This window comes from Scleropages formosus, chromosome 4 (assembly GCF_900964775.1).
Source record: "Scleropages formosus chromosome 4, fSclFor1.1, whole genome shotgun sequence".
Lineage (NCBI taxonomy): Eukaryota > Metazoa > Chordata > Actinopteri > Osteoglossiformes > Osteoglossidae > Scleropages > Scleropages formosus.
In genome coordinates this window covers 9,880,386-9,892,574 of record NC_041809.1, presented here as the reverse complement: position 1 = coordinate 9,892,574, position 12,189 = coordinate 9,880,386, and the positions used below count along the sequence as shown (strand labels likewise).

Below are 12,189 nucleotides of genomic sequence, written 5' to 3'. Positions count from 1 at the left end.
AGTAGGGCACGTTTCTGGTTCTGTTTCAGCAGTCGCCGGGTTTCACTTTCTCCAGCCGCAGGCTTCGATGAGCTTGCCAAGTCCAGGTTAAGTTTCTCACACTTCCTGTAGATCTGCCAGCTCATCGCTTCTTGGCACGAGGGGTGACAAGTATTGAGTTTTTTCCTTTTCTTTTTCTTTGACGTACAAGGAACTGCCATTAGCACCCTGCCCTGGGTGGGCCAGCCATGGCCCAACACACATGTATCATACAAATATGCGTCTCCCGTTCAACTCGCATCACAGCCACCGCTGGGTATCGCAACACCACAGTGATATACGAGATCATTACAGTTAAAGCAATGCATCAGTTTGAGACGCACACTCAGACAGCTATTTGATATATGCATACGTTAAAGTTTTTTTTTTTTTTTTTTGAGTGCAAAGTACAAAGGATTAGATTGTGTTTTTTGTACTGGTGCAATTCATCAGAGACGCTAGAGCGGAAGTACTAGGTGTGGCCGCGTTTCACTGTTACGCTGCTATTCGGTACTTAAAAGAGAGGATGTGTTTTCCGGGGCGCCTCACACTGTTTTGTTTGACAGCCCTCACTGTACGCCCCTCCCCCGCCTTCTGTCTGCTGTTAAAACACACGTACTGTAAAGCTGTGTGCTGCGGGAACGCGGTGCAGCGAGGTGCTCGGGGCAATGCAACAAAAAGCGCACGCGCACTGAGACTGCTTTTCGGAAAAATAATTGCACATAGAGAAATACGCAAGTCTCCGCCTCACTTTGCAATTGCTTTTATTGGGATTTTAACTCATTCTGATTACACCCATAAGAGCGTATCAACTTTTTCATTATTACTAATGATGCATTCATTTTAGAGACTACAGAGTAGAGCTGAATTAAAAAGGCTGGGTATGTAAGAAAGAAGGTATTTAAGTTCCGGGCAAGGTTAAGACTGATGCCCGATGTTTCGTCCCATCGATCTGTATGGACGCAAGACTTGTGGATTTTCCCAGGCCTCGGATGTGATGTTTGATCAGATTAGAGGAAGCCACAAGCTGCATGGGCCTGACCATCCCGCACTGCTTCTCTAGCTGAGGGATCGCAGGCCGAATTCTCATTTTTCCTCACAGACATAGTCTGTGTAAAAAACTGATGATCACCTGCAGTTCAGTGTTTTCAGCCAAAAGCAAAACTGAGAAAGGATCTTCCGCAGCGCATCAGTTCCAACCATCGCTGAGCGTAACATGCAAAGCACATTAATGCAATTATGGCAGGTGCTCACAGAGAAAACAAGTCGCATAACATCATAAACGTAGGCCACTTTGTAGGTTATCCAAAGGTGGAGTTGTTTCCCAGAATCCTCCCCGGCATGACATTACAGGAGAAAATTCATTTAATTGTTTTAATACCGAGAGCTAATTTGCATACCTCTTCTTACAAAAGCACTGACCCTCTGAAAGATGCCTTGAGTTGGATTTAATCACATTTCCAGCAGACCTCGTGAGGAAACGTGGGTTTCTTCTTTCCTTCCGACAATAACTTTGCAAGAACATTCATTTGGAAAATGACCTGAACAGCTTGTCTTTGTGGTCCTTATCAAACATCATCATTAGGCAATGTACCTGGCTGATAAACAGTGTAATTATTGTCAAGCAAAATCAGCACTGGGCAAAAGTGCATTTTATTAATACTGGAACAGGTGCAGAGAGGCCATTTAAATGAGCCAAATGAATAAAATGTCCCCACGCTTAGACAAGAAAGTCAATCATATGAATTATTCATCAGATGGGCTGCCATCAAAGGTCACTCTGTGTTGACCTTTGTGACAGGAAGTGAAAGGAACCTCTGTCGACCAGGAAAAAAACAGCCATCGAAAACCAAAGTATTATTATTATTATTACATTTCTGATGTAAACCACATGCGTAAATAATTCTGAACACCACTGCTAGTTTATTGTTGAGCTATAATGTACAGCTTATACACAAGGCTGCATAAGCCAGTTATTGTACACACAAACTGTAGGGTCCTGCAAAACTGAACCTTTACCCGGGTTCGAATCAACACTCCCACTGTAGAAACCCTGACTAAGATAATCACTGTAAAATATATAAAAATGTAAAATGTACAAAAAGCAAAAAAAAAACACCCAGCTGTGTAAATGGATAAATAACAGTAAGTGGCTTAGTGTAGAAACCTGAATTGTAAAAGTTTTAAAAGTTGCCTCGGAGAAAAGCATCCGATACATGATAAATAAGTAATATCCTTGTTTTCAAAAGCATGCTGGCTTTACTTTTTATGATGTGTTCCTGTTGTTTCAGATTGGGAAAAATGGAAAATGCACTAATTATTCTAAAAAATTTAAACACGGTGCAAAAATAAATATAGATAATCTAGAGTCATCAGAGGTCACTTTTCAAATATTCAGATATTCATCTCTGCTGGAACACTGTAACAGCTGTAAAATCAGCCAAAGTTTTTTTTTTTTTTTTTTTTTTCTAAAAAATCTGATGCTGTAACAAAATCCAAGAGAAAATGGGATAAACAGATGTCTGGCACCACTATAGGAAAACAGGACGCATTTGGAATGATAAGTCTCCTAACTCCATTGAAAATGCCACATCCTCAAGGATGCCAGTTTGCCGCCCCACGAGATGCCAACGAGGAGTGCGACTGCCCCCCCAGTACCATCTGGGAAAGCGTCTCCGAGGATGCTGCTGATGCAGGATGGCCAGCGAGCCTCGCTCAGCCGCATCGTGGCAACCGGCGCCCTCGGTGTAGGGTCGCGGCTAAATGTTTTGATTGTAACGTAACCAGATCCCTCTTGTCTGCTTCGACAATCAGGCTTTTCAGACCTCAGCAGCTGGAGCTTTGGAGCCTATAGGTTCAGCCCAGACCTCAGAATAGGGAAGCCCGAGGTTATGTACAGTGCTGCATGGGGAGTTTCCATCCCAGCAATATAGTAACCATGAACCGTAAAAGATTCTGTGCTCAACTAGTAAAGACAGCAATAATGGAGCAGAGCGTCAAAAATCCATCCACCCACAAATCCTTGCACACAGACGTGCATGTACACATAATAAACCATGACTCAGTGCTCCTGATACTTTGTGAGTAGCAGAACTATGTGGAACATGCATTTTAATGGACATGTGTTGCAATCACTTCTGACCGCTACAGCATATTGGTTTTGATAGGACTAAATCTTCCTCAATACTAGCAATACACACAACGGCTGGTTCGAAAGAGGAAACATGGTTTTTTTTTGCGTGTTTTCATGCTGCTTGGAAATTGATACTGTGATCTCTTTGAGTCGCATTATAATAAAAATGTGAGGTTCCATTGCACGGTTGCAGCCGATGATATTTCTTCACTTCTTTTTCTCGCCCTTTAACACTCACTCCACTGTAGTCCCGCTATTGTGCCGCCGTTATTCATGTCACTCCACAGACTGGAGGACAATGCGCTGTGAAATCCCGTACTCTAAAGTCCATTCAGCTACAGCACAAAGCAAAACATTTACCGGATGTTTAATATCAATGTCACCGAATATTTTTTGAAGTGTGACTGGTATTAGCCCGCAGCCGACATTTGATTTTAACATATATAAAAACATTTCTGGGAGATTTTAAATTTATTGTGCAGCTCATTTTTTATTAGTCCTTGACAAAGGCATTTTTATTTTATTTTATTTTCATTTATTTTATTTTATCATGTATTTAGGATTATATTACAATTCAGAATGTGAGGTATGATTGTAAGGGTTTGCGAAACAATTTCTATAGCTTGAATACTGTAAATTCAAATTCCTATCTAAGGTGAAACGCTGGTGGAGTGATAGCAACAACTGGTCGGGCCTATCTGATTACTAATAAGAGAGACATTCTCTCGGTCAGATACCAAACATTCTGCCCTAAGCAAACAGCAATTCCGCAAGTCAAACATTAGCAATGCGATCCACAAGTGCCGCGTGCTTTTGCCATCTTCACTTTCAAATTTGCGATTCATTTCCCGGCTGGTGGACTGCAAAGTTCAGCATCAAAAGTGCTACATGCGATAACTCCTACGTTAATCAGGCATGCCATCACTCCGGGGCCCATCCACAGCGACTACCGTCCCAGCCCACGTGCAGCACAGGTAGTGTTCGTATACCGAAGGAGAGCCGAGGGGTTCCGAACCCACAACCGTTATAAGGCTGCACTGCAGAATGTTATTATAATCCTGTCCGCTCTGATTTCTAAAATAAGGCTTTACCCAGGATTAAGTCCCAGTGCACGGTCCCAGAATAAGATTATCATTAGAGAGATACGTTCAGTTCGCAGGCACCCTTCACGTGTTTGTTAATAAACATGAGCCTTAAAAAAAGAAAAGCTGAATTTCTACAAGCAATAGCCAAGTGCAATAATTCCATCTTCTAAAAATGAGAACATAATCACTTGAAAATGAGTATAAGAAATAAAGGGCCCAGTGACAACATCAGAACATCACTCAGGATGTTGCGAAGCCCCCCAGCGAGCAAGGCGGGCAGCGAACAAGCGAAGAAGCCCAGGTGTGATCCTCGCACGAGGAGAAGCAAGGACAAGCAGAGAAGACACTTGTTTGCAAATGAGGGAGGCTCCTCCTGTGATCCGTCCCTTCGTCTAAAGCCAGAAACACTCTGGGCGTAAAGCGCCGCTCGCAGCGAGAGGAGAGGCAGATGAAACCGCATCCCTGGACAACTCGCGAGCAATTAACGAATCCCCGCAGAGTTGGCCGCCAGGTTTCCAAGTCGACCCACCTGTGCACCATCACGCACGCGGGAGAACAGCGAGCGGCACGGCGCGGCACAAAGACTCAACGCAGCCAGAGAGGACACGACAGAAGCAGGACAAATAGGGGAATGAAAGCTGTTTCTACCTGTCGATGATTACTGGGTCCGAGGGGGTTTCGTTCCTGTTGCCACAGCTCTTCTTGTCACAACACCGGCTGCAGGACAGCGTTTAGCTCCAGTTAGCACAGGGCACCTCTCCAAGTGGCCTTTTTTTTCTTATTTCTTTTTTACTCGTCAAAACGAGTGACCATTGCATCACATATCTCACGTAACTGCATGTGATTTACTGCACGCTCGAACTTTTACCACGGCGCAGAGGAAGGGGGGGGGGGGACATGTTGTGGTGTTTGTCTTAGCAGTGAACTGAGAAGCGGCAATGCCAGGAGGCTGGGGAATCACTTTTCACAGCTTCATCTTTTGTTTACCTCTAATTGTCAAGCTGTTATTTCTGGAGAGGATGCAAGATGCCACCTTCCACCGATTTTTCTGCGGGGCAATTATTAATTACAGGCTCAAAAGCCTGCCTCCATCGCTCACCAAGCAACGTCATTCCTTAACTGTACCTACAGCCATGCTGAAAGTTTAATTAGAATAGAAAGGAAACTAAATGTTGGGCTTGTTGCGTTTAAAAAACGCACACTTGTGTAATGGCTACATGTATAAATTAGGTAAATTAACACCATATGGTAGGCATTGTACACAAAGCCTTTTAAAGCTGACAGCTAAAGTGATTAAAACACTCCACTCTCTTCCACTTAAAGCTTAAATCACATCTGTGCACTTTCCATGTTAACTGCAGTGCATGCAGAGGTGGGTAATAAAGAAATTCAGCTTTATTGGTTATAATCTACATTTATAAAGCAATATCTGAAAAAGTCCCCGTTCCAGTGGTGGCTGCTCAACAGCATTGCTGTGCAAGAAGTGCATTTCAGCAGCGTTTGTGATTATGAGGCGTAGTGTGACCCCTTTCAGTGAGGTGCATGTTACTGTGGCCTTTAATTTTGTAAGGTGCAATTAATTTTTATTCATTTCCGATAAGCAGGTCAGAGTCACTTGGTGCGTGGAAAAAGACAGCACTGATGCACGCTTATTTAAAATAAAGTGTGGATGTATTTTGATCGTTCGAGGGCATAAAATATGTGGGAAACGGTCGCTGTGAATGAGGTGAACTGTGGATCAGTGGAACAAAAGGGGGTTAAGGGGAAGTATCAAAATACAGTGCACTCATGTCGCAGCTCAGAGTGCCCCCCCCCCCCCCCCCCCACACACACACACACACACACACACACACACACACACACACACACCAGTACCTGAAATTCTCTACGTTCAGGTTTAAAAACAGGACAGTAAAAAGAAGAGTTACTGCGTTCATTCAGTTCTGGATGCATTATCTTGTGTCCTCTTAGACATCTGCTAATTTTTCTTATGTTTCACCAGTTTTGTAATATGCTCATAAGTCATATTTACGTTTTATACAAATGGATAAACAAATGATCATCCCATGCAGTTTAAACTATACAGTATATGTATTTGCCATAAAAACCAACAGGAGCTGCTCGCCACCTTCTCGCTGAATCATAACTCCTTTGATGTTAGTTGTTTTATCATTAATGCCATCATTTCATATCATGCGTCATATCTTGATGAACAAGGCAGCGTCAAAACCGTTGGACAAGTATAATCCAAAAGTAGTAAAAAAAAAAAGAAAAACCTTAACACTGATCAATAAAGAAATGTAAAGAGAAAAACTTTATTACCTGCACATAATTTCATGCGTGAGGAGCACTCTGCACATTTCCGGATTTTTGTCTTGACCTTCATAAATAATTGCCTATAAATTAATCAAGAGATACATGTACATTAGATTTTGTGAGATGTGTGGTAACAATCTTGAGATGTAGATTAGATTGTGTTTACATTCATTGATTTAGATCAATCCAGGTAATCGATTTGCAGAGAGAATTTCAGCTATTCTGAGCAAATTTGAAAATAATATACAAATAGCGAGCCCTGCAAATAATGGACATTCTTAACTGAATACCCTGTCTGAGTGTCTTCAAGTTAGACAGGCGTTACCCAGTGAATATCAAGAGGCTGTAACAACTGAGAATTTTTTGTGTTCTTCAGTTGCGTAATATGATGCATAGTAATTATAATTCATTTAATGTGTTTTTTTTTTTATTTCCATGAGTATATAGAGTACATGAAACATACTGTACACTTTAAATGTAAACATGCATTAAATAACACACATTAAATCTTGTTTCCACAGGGGGGCAGTTCAGTTAAAGCCCTCACCACACATACAGACCCACAGCATGGCTCAGATCTGCGGATATTTGGGGGAGAGTGTTAATGGCCAATCTGTTGTTTATTTTGAGCTGCTAACAATGATTTTTCCTGTGGACAAAAAGCGCTGTCTGGCCGTACGGTTGGCTGATTTTTGAACATTGGCTCAAGCAGATGGTGTGGTGCTATAGGTGAAGAGTGGTGTTCAGCTCTCTCACACTCATCTGTGTGTGTGTGTGTGTGTGTGTGTGTGTGTCTGTGCTCAGAACACACTCCTCAGCATGCTCAGAACAGTACATACTCCACACTTTGCTCCCACCACACTCATCTGTGTGTTCAGGCAGGACACACGGCTTACCCTGCTCACTGGGAGAAGACACTCCTCACACACTGCCTGGTGTAAGCACAGTATTCAGTGTGCGGCCCATGGTTTAACTGTGGTAAAGCGAAAGCTCACCTACTTGCTTTACAGCTGGAATTATTAAAGCGATTCACTTTGTGCCCTGAACAAATATGGAAAAGGAAATATGTCTTCTGGATATGTGCTCATTATGATCCTCTGTCCTTTAGTGCGACTTAATGCTCTGATTTATTTTGCGCAGCCCTGCAAACTTCACATATACTGCCGATGGGTGATCATTACAGCATTTAAAGCCTCACGTTCGACTTTTCAGTCTTTATAATAATTTCCGCATTTATAATAAACACTGGCAGCATGAATCCATAAAGTGACCAAGGGGCGCGTCGCTGACCAGTTCACCACTTTACTGCAATTTTACTTCACTGTCAAACCATGAAACGTTATTTTACCCCAGAGCTCCCACAACAGCGACAAAACTAAAAGGAAACTGAAGTGATTATTAAATCTCTGCAAATACTCGCGAAAAACGGAGATGACGTTCAGAATTTTTTAATTTGTAAACATTTTTTTACAAGTGATAAAATTGAATAAATAAATAAAGAGATTAAGGGATAGAGCTCAATATTCAGTAAAATGGGGTTTTGGGGTCGGATTAAATCAGAACTGATCAGTGTGCGTCGCTAAATATTCAATATTGTCTCACTATTCCAGCATATTTTCTTTTTTTTTTTTTGGACACTCACTTTAAGAGCTTCAGAAACAACAGTAATTTTCTCATTTTCCTGCCATCTTTGATGAGAGGGAACGAAGAACTAAAGCCTAGTTAATGCAGAGATATAGGAACGAAGTTACAAATATTTGGTTTATCATATTTACATAGACAACATAACGAAATGATGTGCCAAGAATGAAGTGAATTTACAGCTTTTGCGGTAATAAACTCTTAAAAAAGCCAGCCAGTGGTGTATAAAAATATTATCCTGGACATCAGAGCGCAGTAACCGCGGTCCAGTATATTTTGAGTTATTAAGTATGTATTTAAAAGAAACTATCAATAAAATGACGTTAGTCTGTAAATGACTATTAATGTCGCATATAGAACAATATTTGTCCTGTTGACTCACTGAGATCTGTGTGACTCTTGGGATGTGGTTTAAATTACATTTTTTTTTTCGGAGAAAAATGGGCATATTTTTAAAACACGTGACTCGAAGTTAAAATAGACAGAGTGAACGAAGTAAAAAATAAGGATCTTACCTGTTTGGTCATGGAATCAATTAGCCGTACATATAGATCCTGTTCTGTTCTGACGCCTGCAAATAAAACGAATGGATTTTCATTTTAATTACACAATAACACTTTGACTTATATATCACATACGAATTCTCCATATCATAAACTACCACTCTGATATCATTTCGCAGCTGAATAAAATAAACGCTTCTATTTCAATGTTTAAATACCAATACATATATGCCGTCCTCCCTTTTTACACTTTTTTTCCACCTGTTTACAGTCTGTAAAGGTAAATTATTTAAAACGTAATACTTGCTCTATTCGAATGAGGATAATATTTTCGGGATTGAGGGGCAGTTTGTAATATGATTTTCACAAACTAACAATTTCAAAGTAAACTTGTGTTCATGGTTGAGGTGCTCTGTTATTAACTTGATGTTTTTCTCTTTTCAAAATTATTCCTCTTGCTGCTGTTTCTTCTTCAATCACACCAGGGCTTCTGGTAGAAATTAATTTTGCGCAATTATTGACTTAACTTAACTACAGAATCCCCCCCCCCCCCCCAAAAAAAAAAAAAAATGTGAGATCTCTGTCGGTAAAGAGTACTTACCATTGCTGTACAATAACTGTAGTTTGTAATGAATCCCATTGTTAGTTTTTTCACCGTTTGGTTCCTGTAAATGATCAGAAAGGGCACATTGAGACCTTGTTCTTTTTCTCTTCACATCAAATCGTGCAAATCAAGTGCAGCCTGTCCATGTAATATAAATGACAGAATTATCAACTGAGAAGCACGTGACAAATTCTCTCTACTCATGTATATATGGAGGCAAATCCGTAATATCTGTGCGCCACAATGAAAGCTCTAATACGTAATGACCTGTGAAAATGTTAAAACCCTTAACGAATAAATGAAAATGTGAAATATTAACCACGTTTTCCTGTCCTCTGATCAGTGACGTTTGAACTCAAAATTTGCACGTGGCTTCAGCATCATAAAATCCCTGTGAATAAACTGCGTGCGTGTCTTTATTATTATTATTATTATTATTATTATTATTATTATTATTATTACTGTGATTTGAAAAGTGGGGAAAAAAATGTAATTGCTTTTCTGGACGGTTCATCCAAACTAAGTGACTCCCTCTCTCTTACTTTCTCCTTCTCCACAAAGTCCACAAAAGCGGTGCGCTCGATCTCCACGGGCTGCCCCTGCCTGTCGTACAGGGCCAGGACGAAGTGGAAAAAATTGGACTTTCTCAGGTTCGAGGGCGGCTGCTTCTCGTAGTGCGCGCGAGCCAAGCCCACGCCGCTGCGGGGGGGAAGAGGGAAGGAGAGAGACCACCTCGGCTTAAGTACCGCGTGCACACTGGAGATCAACAGACATGATGATGAAAAAACACGCACAGGCACACACACGCACACACACACACACACACACACACTCACTGGAGATGGGGATGGGGATGCACGTTTGGGAGATTTCTTGATTTGTCACTATAACAGTAATATGATGCAATGTTGAGGAGCGTGGGGAGTCTGTAATTGATACGGAGTATTGGGTGGGATCTGGGGGTCGATATGAGAAATGCACTGAAAAAAAAAAAAGAAAGAAATCAAAATGAGATGATTTGGCATGATGCATACCTTTGGGCGGCCGTGTTTGCATCCACCACGCCAGCTGTGTGCATCCACGACCGGACCGGGTTCATCCCACTGCCCAGGGGTTCCTCCTTCATGGTCGTCCCTCCTCGCGGTATACTGTCCTGGATCCCAAACATTAAAACAGTTTTTTTTGTGCGCAAAAACACCAGATCCTGCCCAACGGGGTGATGCTCGGGGACGCGGCCGGGCTGCTTTTTCTCCCTCTTCGGCGACGACGCAAGTGCAAGAGCCTGGACTTGTGAGCGATCAGCAAGACCAGCTCCTCAAGTGTTGCCTCCTTCTTGGGTTTGTCCCGTGTTGGCACGACATAAACACTTCACACACACACACACACGCGCGCGCCCGCGCGCGCGCACACACACATGCACACACACACACACGCGCACGCACACGCACACGCGCGCGCGCCGCACTTAGAAGGAGGTCCTTTCGCGGGAGAAGTAGTTCAGCTCGCGATGTGTCCTTATTCCTGTCCTTTTCCTCTTTTTTGTTTTCTCTTCTTGGTGTTGTTGTTAAAAACGCAAACGTCGCCCGGCGTGCTCAGGTGATGCTCTCAGTGTGGTGTCATCCTTCTTGTTCTTCTTCTTCTTTTTCAAGAGCAGCATCAAAATAACAATAATAATAATAATAATATTAATAATAATGGTAATAAATAATGAACCTCGAGGACACTGCTGAATGGACCACTTCTGGAAAAAAAGGCGGCTCTTCTGCATCAAAAAGACAAATAAACGAAAGAAATGATAATATTAAAAAGTATATATCGCCGCGGAGGTGTTCCTGGACACGAGAGAGCTTCTCGCGGAATGGACGGAGGCGTTCGAACCTGAGCCGTCTATCCCCGAGGACTGGAGCCTTTCCCGGGAGCCAAAAAAACTCCGAACCCGCGGGAGCGGCGCTGTCAGAACGTGACGCTAGTCGGAGGGGGCGTGGCTTTTACCATATATGGAACGTTGACAAATCCAGGGCCGGGGGACGCGGCTTGAGCCTCACGGACGCGGACCAATGGCGGCGACCTGCTCGCGCTGCCTACACTTTTCCTCCCCAACGTGGTGAGTTCACCGTTTTTTTTTCTTCAAATGAACTTCCAGTGAAGTTATTATTTCTCAACACAAAATCCATAAAGAAAAAAAAAAAAAAAAAACACTTGACCTATGAAACTATCCCTCTGCACAATAAGACACTGAAGTTTTGCGATATCACGTGTTTCTCTCGTGTTTTTATCGGATAAATGAATAATGTATTATATTCTTCATTTCGTGTTAATCAATCAGCAATCAAATTGCGATTACTGTACATAAAATGCATGTTCTGTTGAAAGATGGTAGTTTCGTTACGTGAACGATATTCATTTTGCAGGGTGTGGACGGATCATGCATGTTATAATTTACTTTATGAAACATCATCGTTTCGGGTAATTTTCATATTTAATTTTGAATGCACAGAGTTTAGGTAAACTACCACAGTACAAAATATAGGATTAAAACTGAAAAGTTTCCATTAGAAGATAAGAAAATAAAAAATGCAATGTGATACATTTTCAGAGAGTTGTCTTATTTATAGAGAAAAAAAAAATGATCGTACACGTTTTTCCTATAAAGAATTGAACGTTCGCTGTGCTTTCACATTTTCTCATCTCATCCTGGCTATTGCAGCGCATCATACTCATTGTCCTCGTTATTTTCAATGGGTTTCATAGCTAATATTTTATTTTAGGCTATAGAGATGCTCATCGTGTATGCACCTTTCACCCCCAGGGCTGTCCTTTAATAATTGAAAAAACTCTAGGATAGTCTTAACTCTTTATTATTATTATTATTATTATTATTATTATTAT

General features: G+C 41.6%; 1 protein-coding gene across 18 annotated transcripts in view; it reads right to left on the bottom strand.

The window, feature by feature from the left end:
* The window catches only part of LOC108932824 (transcription factor COE3), an 83,271-nt gene extending 72,001 nt beyond the window's left edge, over positions 1-11,270 (bottom strand). For 11 of the 18 annotated variants that reach the window (XM_018749415.2, XM_018749430.2, XM_018749418.2 and 8 more), the window contains exons 1-6: positions 10,335-11,270; positions 9,843-9,999; positions 9,298-9,361; positions 8,709-8,764; positions 6,559-6,632; positions 4,885-4,953 (exon numbers count right to left, since the gene is read on the bottom strand). In XM_018749415.2, coding sequence (XP_018604931.2) covers positions 4,885-4,953; positions 6,559-6,632; positions 8,709-8,764; positions 9,298-9,361; positions 9,843-9,999; positions 10,335-10,468 — 554 coding nt within the window. In that variant the 5' untranslated portion in view covers positions 10,469-11,270. The remainder of the gene's footprint in view (positions 1-4,884; positions 4,954-6,558; positions 6,633-8,708; positions 8,765-9,297; positions 9,362-9,842; positions 10,000-10,334) is intronic. The other 7 variants (XM_018749424.2, XM_018749425.2, XM_018749426.2 and 4 more) reach the window with 1 other exon arrangement.
* Positions 11,271-12,189: the final 919 nt, after the last annotated feature.